This window comes from Balaenoptera physalus (assembly GCF_965194825.1).
Source record: "Balaenoptera physalus genome assembly, chromosome: 1".
In the NCBI taxonomy this organism is placed as follows: Eukaryota; Metazoa; Chordata; class Mammalia; order Artiodactyla; family Balaenopteridae; genus Balaenoptera; species Balaenoptera physalus.
Genome location: NC_138882.1, coordinates 108,581,605 through 108,605,202, shown reverse-complemented (window position 1 = coordinate 108,605,202; position 23,598 = coordinate 108,581,605). Strand labels below are relative to the sequence as shown.

Genomic DNA, 23,598 nt, shown 5'->3' with positions numbered 1-23,598 from the left:
TTCTAATGCTCTGTAGGCTATCCTGTTTTCCCACATAAGCAGATCTTTTACCCAGCAGTTTCTTCAGCCTTATGCCAGGAACAGTCTCTCTCCTCACAATGTTTCCTCATGCCTATTTCAAAACTCCCTCCTATTTCAAAATTCACATTTTCCATTGCATCTCTAAGTAGCTCAATCTTGTTAGACTTAATGGGGAAGATAGAAAAGATGAGGGGGGAAGGAAAGACATTAAAATATTTTTAAATTCTCTTTGAAAAAGCACCTTATATCATTTTCCATCAGTAAAATGCTTTGAATGTCTCACTTTGCTCTCCTTTGCCTTGAAATAGGAGTTTCCAAAGCAGCTTCATACCAATGCCAAGAGCATACCACTGGCCAGCCATTCGATAATGACAGCATCCCCAAGGAAACATACTTAAGCAAATTGAAAAAAAATAGATTATGTTGGAACACTTTTTATTGCAGGATAAAAGAAAAATACAGGAAGAAATCTCACAGAAGCGTTTGAAAATAGAGGAAGAAAAACTAAAGCACCAGCATTTGAAGGTAACTTATGACTTTAATTTCATTTCAATGATTTTGCATTCAAATATTCTAATTGCACTCAAATTTCAGTAGTAAAGATGCTTTAGGAAGGAAAAAAATTCCAACAGTTATACTAACACCCTAATAACCATAAGGGAAGCCAATAAGCTAATAATATTTGCATATGAGACTAATACCTCCTGGCAAACATGTGGAAAATTGAAAACATGGTTTTATTACTTTTACCCTTTATTACTGAATTTCCTCACTTTCTTGGGTAACCTTGAGAATTCAGTCTCAATAGTTTAGCCCTGAATACAGTCTTGCTTAACATCCCTCGGGAGTGGATCCAGCTGGGAAGTCCCTTTTGAAATCAATGAAAAGCCAGCCCTTACCCAGGGCGTGCAAAGCAGACAGTGTCTGGCCTGCTCAAGGATGCTCGTATTTAAAAGCTCAGTGCAATGAATTCAGTGCTGTTTGAGTGTGGTTCAAGGTTCTGTTTTATTTTGTTTTGACAGAACATGAGATCATAACCAAAAATAAACCTCCATTTTTAAAATCAGACTTTACATCTTTCATGGGTGTGGTCATTTTGTAATTTAAGCACATTGAGTCTCACATTTTATTACGTAGCTTAGTCATAGGGTGCAACCAAATGACAAACAGGAGCTCCTTGTGAACAGGCCCAAGCAGGAAACTACTTACCTGGCAGGGCTTCTATCCATAGATGTAATAAATCCCTCAGTGAAACAATTCCGCACACTAGTGGGGTCTACAATCTTTTGGTAAACTTGCGGAATTCAGCTAAATCCATCTTTCTGTTGGATCAAGTAACCACCTCTTGAGAGAAAAAAGACACAGTTTAGGATTCCAATTAGCCTCAGTTCTCTGGATTCTGTTTGCTTCTTTGCTCCTATACAAATTGACATTTCCAATGTTTGATGAATAATTTCAATGTGTAGTCAATCTGCTATCCTTACAGTTTGTCACATTGAATTTACATGAGTAGGAGACATAGCCAAGAAATGCAGTGTGTACTCCCAGAATAATCAATGAAATAACAAATTTTACCAAGTCATTTTGATACAAGTCAAATGAAGTCAAAAGCAAGTCTACAGCAATTTTTGAGATAGGCAATTTCTAACTCCAAAATCATTCTCTCTCTCTCTCTCTCTTTCACACACAAACATACACACACACACACGCAATTTGGATCTCACAGTGAACTAATTACTGCTTCTGAGTAATTGCTATCCTTGCAGAATGAGTAGCCAAACAACATTAGAGTTCACAGTAGGAGAAAAGTTTTATATATCCTCTCTGTTCATTCTAGGAAGTAAGTTTCACACAGGAAAATTCTAACACACTGAGAGGTCCATTTCTGAGGTGACACCTCATTTCAGTACTCAACAAAAACAGTCCGAAAAGTAATATATACTGTTCCCTAGAGGTTTGCTTTCTGGAACCCAGAAGACCTCTTCTAATCCAATCCAATCAAAGCATGTATCATGCTTTGGACTGCAGCACACAGTTGTGCAGATGGTTTACTGCGTAAAGTTACCTGAGAGAGCGGGGTGCTGAAATCCTGCCCATACTCCCTTGGAACCGTGCGCTCTGGCACAGGGCTGCTTCTGTCTGGAGGACAAAGTTTCTTTCTCTCTGCACAAAAGTGCTGTCCACCTTCCCAAGCTGTGCACTGACCTGAAGGAGTAGGAGTGGGGAACTATACCTTTTCCTAATTTGCATATTAATGCCTTAGAGACTAGCAGTGGCCTTGAGAGTTGTAGCCCTTCTGCTTGCAACCTAGTGGGAAATTCAAGGTTAAGTAAATAATTAGTACAAGTTAAAGGATGATTTTTTTAAATTTAAGCATAAGTGTAAGCATTAATAATTCTTTAATCTGGGGTGGTCAAAAAAGGTTCTGTTAAAGGTGTGGGATTTAACCTGAGTCTTAACTGATAAGTAGAAAGCCTTCAGTCAATAAACATTTATTAAGCACCTATTACGTGCAAGGTACTAAGCTGGACATTAAGAATATAAAATAAGTTTGATCTGTGCCCTTAAATGGTAACTGACACATAAACTTATAATGACATTTATACTGTGATGAACACTGTACTCAAGGCATCAACTGCAAAGGGAACATAGAGGAGAGAATGGCTGTTTCAGTAAGTACATTCTTCCAAGTTCTGCAGAAAATGGTTGGCTATTCCAACAGCAACTAGGCACAATTCCAAAATAGGGTTCAAAAATGTGCAGAAGTGTTCTAAAAATTGATTCCAAAATATCTTCACCAAGTCAAAAAATCTGTTGGCTTCTGCAATTACCAGCCTTTCTTTTTATTTTCTTCTTCATCCATTTGTCTCCATTCCAGTGACTATCCTCACCACTTTCCCGATTGCAAATTATTTCATTACATGTCAATGACTCACTTTAAACAACACAAATGTAAATATTTACAAAGTGCTCCTTCTGTATGAGCAGTACACACACTTCAAAATAGTTGTGGTAACTCACTCTAATATCCTTTAGCTCTGGAACCTGACATTCATACCAATGACATCCTGGAAAGGGAATTTCCACGGCCATTAACAGCATTCTCACATTCAAACATTCTGAGACTTGTCCACTCTTGATCTTCTTGCCTAGTACTCAACCTAGAAAACATTTCTGGAAGTCCATTTAAATCATGGTATGAAAAACTAATTTATTCTTAACGTCTCCTGTAACTGCTGTGCAGAATAGAAGTGCTTCAGGAAAACCTTTCCCTAAAAAACTGCCAGAAGATCTACTACCTGCATGTCACTTATATTTTTATTTAGTTACTATGGTTTTTGATTCTGAATGTCATTGTTGTGAAATAGATTTTATTCTATTCCTCAATCTCATAGACTAAAGCATAAGTCTAAACTGTGACATAAAAGCAAAATAACTTTGTGGTTACCACAATATGTGATTATACCATATCATTCTGATTGCACATCCAAATTATATATTTTATATTTAGAGGCAAAAAGTTCTCTGCCAGAGTTAAATGACAATTCCTGAACTATGAACAAAGCTTATAAGGCTAAAATTAAAATTATTCTTAGTCCTAACCAGACTAAGAACCAAGAATGAAGCCCCAACATAACTTAATTATGTCACAGGAGCCATTCTCCACCCTCTACAACTCAGCATCATAAGACCATCCCATCTGAGTGTTTCTTACAGTGATATGGATGTAATTGACTGAAACTATCCTTGTAGGTGGTTTGTAAGAACTGTAATTTACTTTGATGGATGTCATCTATATTCTTTACTGTGCATTAGATATCATCATATTCCATCAAATAAAAATAAACTAAAATCAAGGTAAATTCTTAAATGCTGATATATTGAGATTTTCTTGGCATATTATCAGGAAATAAATCTTGACCTTTATTAATAATATTTACTGTGTCTGTGGGAACACATTTTTACAAACAACTAAACAGCTATAATTAAGGGAAAAGATAACATTGTGGGAAGGAATCTGGCTACAAACTGGAATAATACAAACTGCTTTTATGGGGTGTGTTGTCCACATGCAATTTCTTGAAACTCTGAAAGAAACCAACACAAATATGATGATCTGGGTTGAGATAATTACTGACTTAATCTAATGGTTTTCAAACTGTGTCCTGTGCATCTGTAGGCTTCCAGGCCCCCTCATTGCTTCAACTAGAGCAGGCCACATTTCATCTATTCTACAAGTTATAATTCCAAATAACATTTATTTGTAATCAGTGTAATATTTTTAATGATTTGAAAAAAAAATTGCCTTAGTTAAAATAAACTTCCTTTGGTAATTATCTGGCCCAATCAACCTTATTTAAATTTATTTTAAATTCAGAGGTATTTACATTCCAGTTGTATTAATTCTGTTTTTAAAAAAAAGCATGTTTTTAAAAAAGACAAATATTCCTCTTACTTGCTTTCATTCTAATCATGGTGTTAGAGAGAGAAGTGTCAAAAAAATAAGGAAAATTCCCATTTTTCTCTCCTCACCACTTTAGAAACAGTAAATTCCCAGGGAATAATTATTGAACAAATAATTTACAAAGGTAGATAGATATATAGTGACAGTACTTTTCTTCAGGAAGAAAAGAAGAAACTCAAACAAACACTTTGAAAATAATATCTAACAGTTTTCCCTTGAGATACAGACAGGATGCTAGCTAAAGCCCCCTGAAATTTACAGGTCTTCTTCATTTGCTTTGTCTTCTTAGGCTCAAGTCCAGGAATGTAATTCTTTCATGCAAATTCGAGGGGATTTTTTTCCACCTGATGAAACATAAATCTTTTTTGTTTTATTAAAGTTGACAAAAATTCAACTCACAAATATTTAGACAGATCGGTGAATTTTATGTATCATATGATTGGAACGAGTAGGGAGCTGAACGTAAAGGATATCTAGAACCAAGGAGGCTCTCAGAAGAAAGAAGGGGTACTGGGTAGGCAAAACAATAAATGTCAACCACAGAGCCTAAGACTGTCATTGAATTACTTTAAGATACAATGGCAATCTCTTGTTTTGCCCACCATTCCAATTAATCCCACAAAAGATTTTTTTTTTTGGAGGGGTCACTACATACTCTCACTGGGATGAATAGCAAATGGCTTCAAGGAGCTTGCTACTTTGACACAAGATATACACCCATCAACCCAACAAATCATAGTAAGACATCATCATGATGAGGTCCCTACATGACTGTTAAAAATACAGTAAACATACAGTATAGGTAAACATACACTGCTGTGTGATTCTGAAGAAGGAGAGTTCCCTGGGGGTGAAGTAAGGCTGGTGGGGGGCGGGGGGGTGGGGGAAGATGCAGAGGTAGGACAGAGATCTTCATAGAGAAGGAGGACCTGAACTAGACCTTAGGATATACATAGGATTCAGATACATAAACCCTGGCTTTAGAAGGTGGTCAAGAAGGGTGCAAAGTAGGAAACTATCACATTTATTCAGGCAAGACAGTGAGAGAAAACAATTTCTCTTTAATATTTCCACTATTGAAATTAATAAGATTTGAAAGCATTCAGATTTTGGAAGTTTCGATTGATATAAGAACATATATTTATGTTTCCTGATATCAGAAAAAGGCCTTGAGGGAGAAATGGCTTCTAGATGGAATCAGCAGTGGAAAAGAACAGGAAGAGATGAAGAAACAAAATCAACAAGACCAGCACCAGATCCAGGTTCTAGAACAAAGTATCCTCAGGTATGGCCCTCTCTGAGATACTCCACAACTACCTTTATTTTGACTTTGTCCCATGTTGAATGTATAAAAGCCATTCTCCTTTTTAGGGGCACAATCAGATCTTCCATTTGGATTTCTAAGACTAAGAAAACACACCAGAAAGCAACAACAGAAATTTTGCTGTAAAGGTCCCCAAAACATAGCAACACGAGACTCATTTTTAAAATACATATGGGTGACTTACCCATAGCTCTCTGAGCCCATTTCCTCATCTACAAAATGGTAGTAACATTATCTATCTTTCAGAGTTGTTGAACAGATTAATAAGTGCATGTGCTAAACTACTAGCACCTGCATGGCATTTGGCAAGAGATCAAAAGCAGTTCTTCACTGCCTCAACCCACTCTCTCATCTTAGGACAGGTGACAGTTATAAGGGTGTGTGCGGACTCTCCCCCCATCACACCTCCTCCCAGGCCCTCCCTAGCCTCAGCCATGATATTTTGGAAGAGAAGACACTATAGGACTACTTCACTAACATTTTCTCTCTCCTACTTCTCTGATTGGTCACAGGGGTTGACTTCACTTCTCAGTGTCCTTTCCTGACCATCATACACAATTAGTACAGACTCAGCAACTTCGGATATAGCAAGTAAAGTTTTTTAATTGCCTTGGCTTAAAATGAGGTGTTGGACCTGAAAAAAATTGGAAAGCTCAAATATAAGATGGGATTATTAATATTATCACAAAATATAGATAGCACAGAAGAAAAAGATGTGAGAAATGTCAGAACCATTTTCTAGCCCACACATGGAAAAAAGATGGAATTTTTTGTGGTATAATAATGACAATAATTTAAAGCCTACACATCTTTGAAACTTAGGTAACTTTCAAAGCCTCACTCACTGCAAATTAGTTATCTTTTGTGAGGACCATAGGAAAGACCGGGAAGATAAAAATATCCAGTAGCTGTGCTATGACCACATTTTGTCCATACTCACCACACTATGTAAACAGATTGCATTAGGCCTTAAATTGACAACATGGAAAAAAAACAAACAAACTTTCTTTTTTCAACTGATTTTTATTTTACTAGCTTAATTTCATACACTTGTATATTTAATAGCTAAAATCATTGACTGCTCATTCTTATTTAGATGTTTTTAAATTAACAATTCTTTTAAAGTTATATTTTATAATTGAAATGTTTATATTTATAAACTCCTCAGTTGTTTGTTCAAAGATATGAACTGCTGCTGAATGGCAGATAGTAAATACTTTTAAAATAACTCAATAAATCAACTCTACAGTTTGGAAAACTTGATTATTCGTAAGGCATCCCTTAGCAAAAGCTTCCTAACAAAGTCTGGTTTAGTTGATGATTGCTTTCCTCACCCTTCCACACACAATCCTTATCTCTCAAGGAGCTCTGAATTTAATCCCTGTAAACCCTTGCCCTGCACAGACACCTCCTTTCTTCCCCTCAGAGTGCCTTCTTTGGAGTCTTTCCACATACTGAACACCTACGACTTTCTCTGCATCTGATGATAAATGAAGTAGCTACATATACTCAAAGTCCATTAACGAGTCTGGGCTGCTTTCTGAGTAATCCAAGAGAATTTACTAGGACTCTACTGATTGCTTTCAGGCCTTGCCTGAATGCTCTGAGAATCACATAAGCTTCTAGTAGCTTTGGTAGTGGCTTGCCTAGTTAGAGCTCCTCTGTGACGAAAGACAGAGAAAAAGAGGGAGGGTGGGAGGAAGGAAGGGAGGGAGGAAGGAAGGAAGGGACGAAGGGAGGAAGAAAGAAGAACAAAAACAAGGGAGAGAAAGAAGAGGAGAAGTAGGAGGAAGAGGAGGAAACCTAGCTGCTGAGTCGTATTATGTACCAGGCGTTTTGCATATATCATCCCATTTAATCTTCATAACCCTATAAGGCAGGTGTTACAATCTTCACTTTTTGCAGAGAGATTAAAGAATTCACACTGTTAGGAAGTGGTAGATCAGAGACTACTTAATTTGACTATCCCATGCTGCCTATAAAATAATGGCACACAGCAACCTCTGTGGACTGAAAAGTCATTATCTTGTAAGAAGTCTTTGAAGCATGTTCTGTCCCTTGGTTCTGCGTTCTCCAAACAGCCTTTACCACAATCAGGACCTTCTTCCACGTCCAATTAATGTCTTTGTTCAACTACCAATTAAATGTCTATTCATTACCCAATATCTGGCATCTCACTGCGACTTTAGTTTAGATCTTTAGGATGTCATTAACCCATCAGTGCTCCTTTATTAACACCAAACGATTTTAATCCCCAAATATAAATAATAATAACAGTAATGGTTCATTTTTAAATGGCCTTGTGCAATTTACAAAGCACTTGCACTTCCATTAAGTCATTTATTACTCACAGCAATCCTAGAAAGAAAGCATCAACACCTCCATTTCATAGATGAAGAAATACGCTCAAAGAGGATAAGGGACTTCATTAAGATCACAGAGCCAGTAAAGGATAGATTTGGGTCTCAAAGTGAGTCAAATTCAGTGCTCTCCAGCTGTAAAGTTAATAGAGAGCTATAGGTGTAAATGCTCTGGAAGTAGTAAAATACCTGACACCTAACAGCAAACTGCATTGTTTAAGGAGTAGTCCTAAAAAGATGTATTTGCAAAGAGCTAGTAAAGAATTTGCACCATCACGACCCATAAAGGCATGTTTATCTCCTTTAAAATGTGCAGGGAACAGAACATTCTGAAGCAACCTACGGAGGCAAAAAATAACTGTGCATTGTCAGTATTCAGCAGCCTCCACTGCTGCCTAGCATTATAGAAATCACGTTGCCAAAGCAGCTTTACCTGATAACTGAACATTTTTTCCTCAGGTATTTCTAAAGCTGCTAAATAATCAGGTACATGTTTTTAAATTCATTCTTTTTCAGAAACAACTACCCACAGTGCTTAAGAGGCTTTTATTACCAGCTAAATACAGTGCATTTTCCTGTAAGCTCTGAATGGCAACCAAGCCAACTGATGAGGCTGAAGTAGGCAGAGCCATCCTCCTTCCCTAAGCAGAGAAAGTATCCCAATCCCTGAATGTGATTTATCACCCGACTTCGGTGCCTGCTCAAGGGTAACATTTGCCATCTGCCAGGCCTCTCAGCTACAGGATAAGATTTTAATAGGCACATCAAAATAGAAATGTTGCTATTACCTCAGAGTCTGTAGCAAGGCCAGACTGCCCATGAAGTTTGCATTCCTTTTACTTCCACGGTTTCACGCGATGAACTGAGAGAGCGTGGTCTTTGGCATTCAAATTCCTGTTCTGCCGACCATAGTTCATAAGCCTGGCCATGCTCTTTCATCTCTTTGGGCCTCAATTTCCTTGTCTGTAATAGTGGACCATCATAAGCCACTTCACGGGACTGGGATGAGTGAAACAACTTCACGAGTGCCTGACGCATGGTAGGTGTTCAAAAAACATTAGATACTATTTCTTATAAGGAATCAAAAATAATTAAAAGAAGGACACTGCCTAGAGCTTTATCTGGAGATTTTCATCTTTTGGCTAAGATCTCTCATTCCTTTATGCTAGTACAAAGAATCTTTTTCTTTGAGTAATCTGAGGTTATCCCCCAACTAAGATTCTTTCCATAGGGAAAATAATTGATGGATTTTCTTTATGGTTTGAAGACTAAAATGTTAATAATATCAGTTAATTTTTACAGAGCATTTGTGGTAGACCAGGCACTGTACTAAGCACTTCATATATATTATTTCGTGAATTCTCACAACCATCTTATGAGGGAGATAACATTTAACAGGTGAGAAAACTGACATTTATAGAGGCTAATTTGCCCCATGTCACACAGCTAAAAAATTAAGAGCCAGAATTTAAAATCGAATTAAAAGTCCTAATCATAAAAGTAAATTGTGTCTTGGATCCATAGCAAAATTTTACAAAAGTTAAATCCTATAAAAGCTATCCTCTACAGCATTTTTAATTTCCAATCCATGCTATCATTTCACTCTTATATGCATCGTTTTATAGAGACATTCATATGACTCTTTATCATATTAAAAACACTCAGAGGTTCCCTGACTCACACATAACCTTTAAGTAAAGTATGTCTTCATATTTATCCTCTCATTTTTCCTTTCAAAGAGAGGCAACATTTCAGAAACTAAGTGGGTTTCCATAGTTCTTGTTTCTGAGTCACACGTTAGCTCTGGAACAATATTAGTGAGCACTTTGACTTGTGCCCTGATTAATACCTTAGGAGAAAACGTTCCCAGGAGGAAAACTGTATTGAACATCTTCTGAATCACTTTGCTCAAATTAGAGTTTCAATTTGCCTCCCAAATGAGCCTTGCTCTTAGTGTGACCAGTGAACCCTTTACTTCCTGATTGTAGGCGCAGGTGCAAATCCAGCACTGACTTCTCAATCCAAATATCCATGTGCACAGATTTATAGGCTGAATTAGAAATCCTGTTCTATCACTTCTGCTGCTTTCCTCCATCCAATACCTACACCCAAAAGACACCCCAAGCACCCTAAGAAGTGTCCAAGGGAGCTATGTCATTCACTTGCTAGGTTCCTCTTTGCTATCTAGCTACCCTGCAGTTCTCCATGACTCCCTCTGCCAAACTGCCTTGCATCAAGCTCCCTTCCAGATACTTGCTACTTTTTGTACTGTGTCCAAAGACCTCTGACTTCAATTGGAGCACACAGAGTGCCTGAAAGAAATGTCATAAGCATAAAATGCAAAAGGTTAACTGCCAAGGAGAATGATGCAAATACACTGCATTCCCTTTGAGAAGGATTATCTACTTCTGATTAAATGTTCCCTAGTAAGAATTTTTTTTTAATATTCCAAAGTACCCTTCTGACCTTCTGCCTTTCTTTTTTTTTTTTTTGCCTTTCTTTAATGCACTTTCATTCATCTCCAAATAGGCAGAAACTGCCTTCCACGTATCGTACTCATGGGAAGGTGCATGTGAAGCTTGGATTTCTATGTGATTGTATGTCATGAGAAAAGCTGGATAGTGGGCTGTTATAGCAGCTATAGCGAACTCACATCACTTAAGGGAAATCCCTCCACAAGTGGAGATGGACAACTAGAAAATACACTCTGCTCAACAGCGTGTAGAGCAATAAACTACTCAGTTAACTCAAAAGATAGCAGGCAAGATTCAATTTCAAAAAGGAACCCGAAGTACTGATGTAGAAATATAAAGCTTAAATGACTTTGTTGCTGGTTATGGTTTACCAAAGTTTAGCTCATTAATATTTCTATCCAAGTTTAACCGCTACCTAATGTTCTTACCTACCTGTACAAGCCAATTGTACCTTAGTGAAAATAATGTCTCATCAAACACAGTGGCACATGCTGCATGGAAAATATCAAAGGCTAAATGTTTCTGTCTTCCTGCTCTGACCCAACCAGCCACATCTAACATCACACTGCATGGAGATAGACAAGCTGCTCTTCTGTGACAACATAAGAGAAGATAAAGGGAAAAAAGGCAAAAAGGGAGAAAAAAAACCCCACCATTTGTTTCTTCTTAAATTTGCTGTTGCCTAGAAACACACAAGAAATTATTCTGAGGCAATTATCTCAGTCAAAATCATTCCAAGCATGTTTTTCACTGCCCATATTTGACTAACTCGTTTACCAGATTTGTAATAGTTCATCTGTGGTTATTTTTAATTTCCCAGATATTCTGATTATTTTTAATTCAGGAGCTTTTTAAATTTAACAAAAAGAGCTAAGTTAACCAAATTTTCAGCATAAAAAAAGGGGGAAAAAAATCTATCTCCCCCCACAAAAAAATACAATTCCTAGCACATAGTAGGAGTATCTATGACTACATAGCTTAATAAATGAATGAATGATGGATGGATGGATGGATGGATGAATGGACTTGAAAATACCACATATTTAAGGAGACCAGATGAAGATTAGACAGTGATTTGAATGTTAATAAACTACAAAGGAATGTCTTGAAATTTTTTAAAAAATAAAAAATAAACACCCAACTATCTTGAGTCAAGGGCAAAGTTACATGGCTATAGTGCCCCTGGTTTTTGAGGCAATTGTTGATAGCATGTTTTACCATCTCATCATTTTACTTTCTCACTTTCCCCCTTCTTCATATGCTCTTTTTATTTCCTTATCCCTGCCTTCCAGCATTCTCTCTTGCTCATACCTGCCAATCTTGTTTATATGTTAGTAGAAATAAGGATTAAATGGTTACCTGGAATAAACACTCCCCCACCACAATGGTAAGCTGAAAGGTAGATTAGAATAACCTCTGAGAGTCCTCTCCTCACCCGACTGCAATTCAGTAACAACAGCTATCCTTTACAGAGTACATATTATGTACTAAGCATTATTTTGAGAATGACAGTTCTCTGAGCGGAGTCTAATTAGCCTTGTTTTACACATACAGACACTAAAGCACAGAAAGCTATGAACCTTTTAACAACTGACCTATAAGTCACACACAGATCTTTCTGACTCCAGACCCTTTCCATCATGCTTCACCCTGCTTATTCTTGATTCATTTCAATGAACATTTATTAAGAACCCGCCACATATAAGTCTTTGTTCTTCTAGAGGAGATTTAAGAATCATAAACTCCTCAAAGCAAATTTTTATTTGTTTACCTCTCTTTACATCCTTTAACTTTTCAATGTACTTTTACATTACATATCTCATTCAAAACAATATTCGGTAACTTGAAACACAAGTTTAAGGCCGTTAACAGGGATGTCATAGATCTTTGGCTGTATTGGCATGAGTAAAGAAGGAAAAAAGGAACAACTGAACAATCCAGAAAGTGGGAGGAGAGTTCGTTTCAGTGATCCATCTTCCAGGTGGCGGTCACGTTCAAAAGCAGAGACTCATTGTGTTAGAGAAAGAGTCTGTGCTGCCATAGGGCCTAGGCTTCCCCATTCCCCAGGAGAGTCCCCAGAGACTAAATTTATAGCTCAGAAAACTTCCACACCACCCCCTTGCAATGCATCTTTTGTCTGACATAAAGCAACTGTCACTTAGTTCATTTAGACCACCCCAGGCTAACTGGTCTTTGTTGGTTATTCTGTGTTATACTGAGGTAGGAATTTATATTTTTGGTGTTCAAATAATAAGAGTCCTGTTCTTGGCATCAAATATGAACAATTAACACTAGGCGCAAAGTCAAAATGAAGTGGATAGAAAGCAGAAAATATAGTGGCTGCTCTATAATACTGTTAGAGATAAATGTTAACGGTTACAAGACACTAAGCCAGTAATTATTTCTGAATGGAGAGAGTCACTGGCTGTATACATCACTGAATATGTTTTGTCATTTCATAATATGGTTACAAGTAGTATATTCACTAAAAATAGTTTTCCCCTACAACTTATTTTCTTTTAAGAAAAAAAAGCTTTCCAAAATCATGGATAAGCATATCTGCAGTTAACTTGCCATGACCTGGCTATGACAGTATTTGAAGGTCACTGGCAGAACATCTGAGAAGCCCATAACTAACCAATTTGCCGTATCACACCAACCTCCCGGGTGTACGTTTATTTGTGTTCATTTGAAAATTACATTTGTCACTTGAACATAAAAATAGCTTATTCTCTGAAAACCGGTTTGGATTCTTGTTTTTCATGGCAAACGCATACCTTAATTTACAAAACATTATTCTGAATGAGAGGGTTTGGTTTTCTACTAAATCAATCTCTTGAATGCCTACCAGGCAGTTTCAAATCATGATAGTATTGTCTGCCCATAAGATAATTGTTAATATTTACAGTTATATTAGGAGATGAGATTCACCCCTGTAAAATCCGTTCACATGTAACTATAAATTATTCAGCTTTTCTAAACATCTGCTCTGTTCCAAATTATCAGAGCAAACTGACACTTGTTTCAATGTCACTGTTGGGCCAGCTCTCTGCTTCTAGTTATCTTGAAGCTACTGTGCTGTATTGCTTGTCCTGTTCTTCAGTGCTCAGGGTTAGAGGCAGTAGATCTGACTCGGGGCAAACTTAGTGTTTGATGTATGCCAAATGCCCTTTAATTCTCTGGCAGGCTTACCCATGGCATGTGATTATTTGCACTGGTGGGTTAGAGCTTTCTTATTATACATGCTCTTCGGCAAGGGCCGATTGAAACGCAATTCTTGTCCTATATCCACTCATAGGAGCATTCTTCATCTTTTTTGATATACTTTTTTTTCAGTTTGGTGAAAAAATGTGCCTGACATGTAGTAGGTGCTTAATAAAAGTTTGTTAAATGTTTGATGAAAGTTATTGGACCCCAACTTTAAAAATAAAACAAAACAGCCTGCCTTCTACCTGATTACATACTCCCAATTTTATTTGGAAAATATAGTTTGACATTCCCATTGGCCACATTATCTGTAAAGATAAAATATCTATAACCTCTGACCCATTAGTAATAATGTATCTGCCCATTACATGTGATCAACACACAACAGTCAAGGATACCTGATTAAAGTCATCAACTATGTGTATTCAATAGTATCCATTGCGATTTCAGAGCAAATTTTTTAGATGAGTTATGATTAAAAAATAAAATGACTCCCTTTCTTCATTGCAAACCTTAGCCATTCAATATTAACTAGCTAATGTCAACACAAACCATGTCAGATTTGATATATCATTTAGAAACATGTAAATTCTTTAACCACTAGGAGCAAACACTGATTTATTATTCTATTGTTGCTGGTGAACTGCCTGAAATGCAAGATACTAATGATTAATTCTGCAAATCAACAAAAAAAATTATGAAAATATTTCATAAAATTTGTCAGACCAAGATTCATCCTCCATAAGGTTATGCAATAATTAACATACTGGTTTTTTTGCTTTAAAAGCCTCCAGAAGAACTGTGGCTTAAACAAGATTAGAAAGGTTCATTTTCCTCCTACACATAACAATCCTAGCTGGGAGAAATTCACGGGAGGGGAGCAGCGACATTACATGAGATGATCAAGAGACCCTGTTTCTTTCTGTGTTATTGCTTTGCTACCCGCTAAGGGATGCTCTTGGTTGTAAGGTTAAAGGCAGCTGACCATCACCACATCTGCATTTCAGCTTAGGAAGGGGAAGATAAATGGACGGCAAACAGCTCTAGTTTAAGGCTATGACCTGAAAATTGCATAGGTCACGCTTGCTAATATCCTATTGGCCAGAATTTAGTCACATGACATCATTTCAATGCAAATAAGACTGGGAAACGTAGTCTGTAGCAGGGCAGCAGGGAGACACATGGAACTCAGGGAGTTCTCTTACTAAAAAGAACAGGAGGAATGGATTTGGGGAGAAATCAGTGGGTTGCCAAAGCAAACTAGCATGTTCTTTCTTTAATTAAATAGACATTGTTTACTAAATTGCATTTATTAAATAGACACTATCCCCATAAATGTTATGAAAATTCTAATAATGCTGGAGCACTGCTTTTTGTATTCTGTCTAGAACAGTATTTTCAAGGACAGGTTTTTTTTTTGTTTTTTTTTTTGGAGTGGAGCACATTTATTTTATTTTATTTTATTTTATTTTATTTTATTTTTGGGGGGGCTGTTATACATGTTTATTATCTTTTTTTTTTAACCTCTTTATTGGAGTATAATTGCTCCACAATGGTGTGCCAGTTTCTGCTTTATAACAAAGTGAATCAGTTATACATATACATATATCCCCACATCTCCTCCCTCCTGAGTCTCCCTCCCATCCTCCCCATCCCACCCCTCTAGGTGACAGGTGTGTTTCTGATGCTATATTAGCACCATGCTTGCTCTAAAATCATTGATATCAAGGTTGAAGATCAAATCCAAAAATGGACCTGGTAGGTTTTCTCTTTCACTGGAGTTGTCAGAGAGGGCCCTCCTCTCCCTAGAAAACTGAGGAAGAGAAAGGAGTAACTAATCATTATTTAGGAATTCCTCTATGTCAAGCCCTGTGCTAGAGACTTACAAACATTATCTCATTTACCTCCTTAAAACAACCCTTTGTGAATATTATTCCTCAAATGAGAAAACTGAAGCTTGGAGGGGGTCAATAATTATGCCAAGTGAGTTAGCTTTGATACAAGCTTACTTTCTGTTTCCATGGGTAGAGCTGGGGAAAAAAAGTGGACCTCCTCTCACCAAAAAAACCCTCACAAAACATAGGTAAACCACCAGCCACATCCTGTTCTCCCAAGATTCAGTGGGGAAGAAAAGAATCTCTGGCCCAAGGGAAGAGTCAGGGATTACAACTACTTACAACTCTATGTTGAATTCAACACCCTGTTGGAGGCAAACATATCTGAGAGCCTTTAAGTCCCAAAAAGAAACTGGGTCCTTTTTTGTCTAGCCTGGGGTGGGGTTGGAGAGATGGTCCTAGCACTTCCATCGACTGGGTTCAGAGGTACATCAATAGTGGCACAGCCTGGGTCTAAGACCTGCTGACTCAGGCCATCCCAGAGAAGTGGCCATTTGGCGCTCTCTTTATGTAGTCCTGGCTTTTAATAAGAGAGCTTGAGTTACCGAGACATAAGTATTAATTCATCAGTACTTTCAAAGTATGTATCTAAAGCCAGTCATAAATTTAATTGCAAACAAAGCATTGGTGATTACATTCAAATTGTGGAGTTGTAATCAAATTGTATAACCAGCTTTATATTTAAGACCTAAAGCTTCCATTATTTTGAACAATAATCTTGTGTCCAAGCAAAGAAAATCTCTCTGTAAAGTAGCACTAGGTTAGAAAACCTCAGACTCTTTTGAAAAAGACTATTCTAAGAACTCCTACCAAAAACCAAACTCAAGCAGCCAAAGAGAAAAATGACAAAGCCTGGACTTTAATCCTGGTCATACTGACTAGACCACTAAGCAGAGAAATTCTCTGCACAACAAAATCACTCTAATGAAGATCAGGAGAGAAATATTAGCTTTACAGGTAATGAGTCAGCACCGTTACATTGTGATAGACCCCAGCTAGCATTTCAATCTTCACTTTTTTATCATAGAAATTTTTAAAAATCCATTTATACTGTTGAGCAAATGAATGTTGTTTGTAAGTTCATAAGAATCCATTTTTTAAAGTTTTGTTCCCATGGTGGCTAATCAGCAAGGAGTTCAGAGCTCAGGCTCTATTGGCGGAGACTTGATTTCAAATTCCATCCTGTCACAGGCTACCTGTAAGCCTCTGGACCAGTTGTATTTCTAGGTGCCCAGTTTGCTCACCTGTTGAAAGGAACTAATAACAGTACTCATGGGGGTTGTTGTGAGGACTAATTAGGCCAGTGCCTGGTACGGTGTAAATACGCAGTACATATTAAATGTTGTTATAATTGCTAACAAGTGAAATACTGTAAGGTAGGGCATAAACTTTTGAATTTTTTTCTCTTGATTTCTCGTTTGTTTGGCGCCTAATAGCAAACTACGTCAGGTTGTTAGTCCTTGTTAACACCACCAAAAACTGAAAGAGATAAATGGACCCTTAGCAGCAGAAAAATTGCCTTCTGAAATAACCCTTTCTTGGCGCATGCAGCATTAATGTGCTGTCTTTTTTCTAAGACAATAACTTGCGTGTTAGAATTGGATTGGGGATATTATCTCATGATGATTAAGGAAAATTATTACTAGAACAGTGCATGAAATGAAAGCTACCTGCTTTCACCTAGGGAGCTCTTGAAAATAACCCTCTTTTTCTCCAGCAAATAAGCAAGGAGAAGAAAGATTCCAATAATGGATAGCATTACAAATCCTTTTTCATGTACTTTGCTTATCTAAATTGGCACATGATGTCTGCTCACCATCTCTCAGAAACTGAGAGAGGTACTAACTCATCCATCAGACCCCGCCTAACAGCCCAGGAGGCACCAGGAAGGATATTTCTCTTTCTCTGCTGCCTGTTTCTCGCCAGACTGAATCAGCATTTCTAGGAGCTTAATTCCGATTTGGGAAGGTAATACCTTCTAGAGATGGGGGTGGTAGCACTTATGGAAATTCTAACCCATCAGCTGAGAGATAAGCAGGTGAAAGTTAGAGAGTTATCCCCCAGCGACCTACCCAAAGCTTTCCAAGTAAAAAAAATTTAGTTTTATATATGCATGTATATACACATAAATTTATATTTTTATATGTAAAACTAAAATTTTATATATGCACACACAAAAATACAGACATACATATATACATATATGTGTATACATGAATGTACCTATACACACATACAGATATATAGATATATATTTCCCCAATTCTTCACTTATACTTGCTAAATATTCTCTCCACTCGAAACCTTTGGAAAAGGATTGGATATGAGGCCCTAATTTAAGCCCTGCATGTTTTTGGTTTTGTTTTGTTTTGGGCTGCACCACATGGCTTGTGGGATCTTAGTTCCCCAAACAGGTATTGAACCTGGGCTCTCAGCAGTGAGAGCACGGAGTCTTAACCACTGGACCTCCAGGGAATTCCCTGCATTTTTGGAGCTTCAAATCAGGGTTAAGTATACTTTCAATTATGAATGGTCACTGAGCCAGGAAATAAATATATATTTATATACAGAGAGAGAGAGATTTGAAAATCAAGTGAACCCAAATGATAATTTTAAATAAAAATAGGATGATCAAATTCTATTCAAAACATAATAAGTTTGGATTCTATATTACAGCTAATTAGAAGAGAGAAATAATGAGGAAAAAGTAAAAATATACCAGAGGTAGATATTTCAAAATCCCTTGTAAAGCATGTATCAAGCACCTATACTACACCAGGCACTGTATTAGGTGCCCAGCGTTTCTCCACTTCAGCACTATTGACTATTTGAACCAGATAAGTCTTTGTTGTGGGGTACTGTGCCGTGCATTCAGAACGTTTAGCAGCATCCCCAGCCTCTACCCACTAGATGCCAGTAGCACTTCTCAAACTGTGACAACCAAAAATGTGTCCAGACATTGCCAAATGACCTCAGAGAGGAAACTGCCATCAGTTGAGACCCACTGTACTAACTATACAAAGATAGCACCTGCCTACCAGTTGTAATTTTTGTTTTATGTTCCTTAAGAATCTTCATTCCTCAAAAACTTGGTACATCATCTGGTGTAGAGGTTGTGAGACCTCTTCTTCTACTGCTGGGCTACCACAGTGCCTGCCCCTCTGAGTTCTGGTCTTTTGAGGGGGTAGGCTAGAGAGAAGCCGGTTCCTTATCTTCAATTACTATTTCCTAGGTCTCCCATTACTTCCACTGACATTCTAATCTTTTAGATAGCTTTGTCAGACAAAAAAGTCTAACGTTTGTCTCTTAATAATATTTATGTTATCCACAAATAATATACAGAAGTATCAAATCAACATAAAAAATAGCATACTGAAGTGAGAATTTTAAGAAATGCTCTATATCAGTAAGCATCTCCTGGCAGAATTTTGCAATTCTAAGTAATTAGGACCAAGATACTTCCTTATTAACCTATTTAATGAAGAGTTGGTTGTAACTAAGTTATAAAGAAGAGAAAAGGGGCTGTGTTTGTTTCTATTTTGTTTTCACAAACATATCATGATGTGTCATTTGACGACAACCTCATATTAATTCAGCTTTCACTGAGGACTTGAAAACCTTCGAAAACATTCATTAGCAGATACTCTGACGAGGTTAGCAGGCTTTCAACCTCATATTCTTACCATATTAGTCTAAAGATATTCATGAGAACTACATGACATTACGTTAGGCATGGGCCTCTCTACAGAGGAAAACAACTACCAATACCAGTGCATTTCATACTTCTCTGAGATGTAATTGCCCAGGCAGACCAAGAGTTCTATCTCTGTGCCCCAGGAATAGAAAAGGGCAGAGACAGGAGGAAACGAGCATTTGCTCGCTATTTCTTTTATTTCATTCCTTATTAAACCCTACGAAGTAGATAACATTGCCCAGACCTCTAAATGCTTAATTGCCCCAGGATTCAGTCCTTGGAATCCCTAATTTTCTAGGAAATCTTATCCACTCCTATGGCTATAAATACCAACTCCCAAATTTATATCTTCAAACCCAGACTTCACTGAGCTCCCAACTTTTATATCTGTCCTCTCCATATCACCATTTGACTGTCTCACATTTAACATGTCCTCACCAAGCTCCTTCCTTCTCCTTCCCAGGTTAGTTTGGTCAATTGCATTCACATTTTTTCAATTATTCAGATTACAAACATTGGAATCACCCTTGACATCTCTCTTTCTCTCACTTCTCATATGTAATCTATCGACATAGCCTGGCAGCTCTTCCTTTGAAATATTTCCAGAATCCAATCACTTCTCACTCTTCTACCAGCAAGGACCCTGGATTAAGCCATCTTCGTCTGAATTATTTCAACAACTAAGACCTCTATGTTTGCCCCCCTCCAGTCTATTTTCAACACCGCGGCCAATGTAATTGTTTAAATTTCATGTCTTGGCATGTTTCTCCTCTGCTCAGAATTCCCAAAGGCTCCCCAAAGGCCTTACCATGCAGAAGGCCCCCTATGATCTGGCAGCTACCCCCTCTCTGACTTTATTTCTCACCACTCACCTCCTTATTCCCTTGCCTCTCATTTCAAGTTTTGAAATTACTCTTCGCTCTCTATGAAGCACACTCCCCCGACACCCTTGTGTGTCCCTCCCTCATTTCCTTCAATCTCTACTCAAATGACACTTTGTCAGAAAGACTCCCCATCACCACACTCTGTAAAATAGAGCCCCCTCCCCAGGCACTCTCCATCTCCCTTATTCTTCTGTTTATGGTCCTTATGCTACTTTTTTCATGGAAACATTTTTCTTCATAAATAAATGTATATATGTGTACATATACACATATTGGTTTATTATGTATATATATTTGCATATATGTGTGTTTATAAGTATATATGAGATGTGTATATGTATATATATGTATATATACGCATATGTATATATATAAAGTCCAGGGCTAGATTTGATCCTGGGTCATACACACACAACATTTACAGGAGTTGGCAAATCTAGCCCTGGCCTACTTTTTATATAGCCATGAGCTAGAAATGGTTTTTATATTATTAAAAGGTTATAAAAGGGAAAATATGAAAGATGAATATGGAACAGAAACCAAATGTGGCCTGCAAAGCCTAAAGTATTTACTATTTGCCAGCCCCTGTGTTAGTGTGTTGTCCACTAGAATGTAAACTCCTTGAGGGAAGGAACTCTGTTTTGTTCACTGTTATAACCCAGCAAATAGGAGAGTGCCTGGTATAAAGTAGATGCTAAACAAACATTTTGAATGAATGAATGAAGACAATGAGACTTAGCAAGGTCTGGTGACTTGTCTAGGGTCACCCAGGAACTTGACAGATGAACCAGAATTCAAACCCAGGTCCGCCTGGTTCCACAGCTGGATCCTGAGGTCCCAGAGCTTTATACAGCAATGACTTGAACCTTCTTGTTTTCTACCTAAAAGCCCCTCATTAGACTGTCTCTAACATGCTGTCAGGTAAAGGACCCTGCAGAACAGGACATGGAGTAGACATGGTGTATTGCAGAAAACCTTTGATAATTATACCATAATAACATTTACATCTGATATCAATTATATGTAATGTGCTTTCAAATACATCACTGCTTCTTAGCTTTACCATGTTTCTGTATAAAGTAAGGCAGGTGCTATATTCTCATTGTACATGTTACAAAACTGAGTTTCAGGCAAGTTAAAAGAATTGGCTCTCACAAGTAGTGAGTAGCAGAAACAGAATAATCCAGATATATCACTTTCAGTATAGAACTTTCTATTGTACCAACCAACATATATACCCACAACTCTACTGATGGGCAAATGTGCTCCATGGATGTGGAGGGAATTTAATAGAATGGCGTCACATCTCAGTAACTTCTAAGAAACGGGAGGTACTGCATTTTATTTGGAATTCTGTGATATGCAAGAAAACCTCCTCAGCTATAAACAGCCAACTACCAACAGCCAGAGGCAGCAGGAGAGTCAGAATTTTGAAATGAAAGCAATAAGTAGGAGAATGATCTGCTTGACCATAGCTTGGACTTTTATTGGTGTGACAGTAGCACAGGCATTTTGAGCTGCCAGATGCATGACCATCTTAAAGAAGGAAGTCAAAAAAACTGACAATTATCTTAGCTGACACTAATACCCACAGCTGTCATCTCCTGAACTAGCTGCTATATCTAAGCAGCCATCCTTTGAGGCAGCTGATTTGAGAGCTCAGAGTATTTGGCTGAGAAACTACATGTGTTTCATGGCTGCCGAGGGCCAGCTTTACTAACTTTTTGAATGCTGGTGGTTGTGTGTTTTTATCCAGGATAGAGGTCACGATGCCACACCCTGGAATTAACTTGAGTCTGACATGCAGCTCTAAACTAGTCTAGATACCAGCTCAGAAAGCAACAATCTAATTTCAAATGTCTGTTTCTGTCCCTAGGAGTTCCCTTATACTTTGTCAGGCCATGTGATAACATTTTTTTTTTTCTAGGAAAAGTAGTCTCTATAAACAGCAGCAGCTGAGGCCACTGTACTAGATTTTGTCCATTTCTCACCTCTTCACTCTACTGAGTATAATATGGTACAACTTTTAGAAAACTGTGAAATTAAAATGAAGTATCATTCTCAATGTTAGGATATGCAGGGTTTTTAAGTGTTAAATAGCTATGATTTTAAATCAAATTTAATAATTATAATGTTACAAAGTGTTGCTTGGCTAGAAAATAAAATTATAATGTTTTCTCCAAACAATTTATATGAAAACTTGTGTAAGAAAAATTAGCAATCTACAGGAAAATGACAGATGGACCATTCCTTTTGGTCCACTTTAAACTTGTCTCTTTGTAAAAGAAATCTCTGTTTCATGTGGAAGCAACATTAGTAGTTGCAATGAAGAAAATGGGACCAAGGGTCAAATATTTTACCTAAGAATCCCCTTTGTCAAAAATAAAAAATAAAAAACTTTAATTGAAAATTGTTAAGCCAAAGTCAGGTATTGGGTATCTTCTATGTACTTAATGTGATGTTTGGTGTGATGCTAAGTTCTTAGAAGGTATCTGGATACTTTCATTCAATATTCCAAGTAAAGTTTGTATATGGGGAATATATATTTGAGAGCTCTGTATTTGTACTGTCTTAAGTAATATAAAGTATCTCTTTTTGCTCAGACTTGAGAAAGAGATCCAAGATCTTGAAAAAGCTGAACTGCAAATCTCAACCAATGAAGAGGCAATTTTAAAGAAACTAAAATCAGTTGAGAGGACAACAGAAGACATAATACGGGTAGGCATTAGCTAATTTTAAAACTGAATCCCTCCCAAAGTGATTCCACAAACAGTATATAATTCTTCAAAGTATATCCACATTTAGAATTTATTTTTTAAACTGTATTAATCATGGAGAATTCTTTTTTCTTATAGTCTGTGAAGGTGGAAAAGGAAGAAACATCAGGAGGTATGTTTTTGAGCAGCCTATGCTATGTCTAACTAAAATATTTTTTGATAAGCCCACTGAAATTTTTCCCTTTATTGTAAATATATTCTAAATATATTTTAAATTAATATTAATTTTACAGAGTCAATTGAAGACATCTATGCTAATATCCCTGACCTTCCAAAATCCTACATACCTTCCAGATTAAGGAAGGAAAGAAATGAAGGAATAGACAATGATGAACAAAATAGAAAAGGTATGCGAAAAATCTGTCTTCAATGGTAGGTTCTCAAATTCAGATTTTACAACATCAAATATTAGCAACTTGCTGTGACATTCTATCCTTCCAGGTTAAGCAATGGTCCATTTTACAAAGTTCCATGAGGTATGCGAGTCACTTACAAAA

General features: G+C 37.2%; 1 protein-coding gene across 2 annotated transcripts in view; it reads left to right on the top strand.

Annotated features, from left to right (window-relative positions):
* Positions 1-23,598, top strand: part of PALMD (palmdelphin) — a 54,285-nt gene that overhangs the window by 23,118 nt on the left and 7,569 nt on the right. For both annotated transcript variants that reach the window (XM_082452203.1, XM_082452204.1), the window contains exons 2-6: positions 466-546; positions 5,647-5,771; positions 22,928-23,042; positions 23,180-23,213; positions 23,335-23,448. In XM_082452203.1, coding sequence (XP_082308329.1) covers positions 466-546; positions 5,647-5,771; positions 22,928-23,042; positions 23,180-23,213; positions 23,335-23,448 — 469 coding nt within the window. The remainder of the gene's footprint in view (positions 1-465; positions 547-5,646; positions 5,772-22,927; positions 23,043-23,179; positions 23,214-23,334; positions 23,449-23,598) is intronic.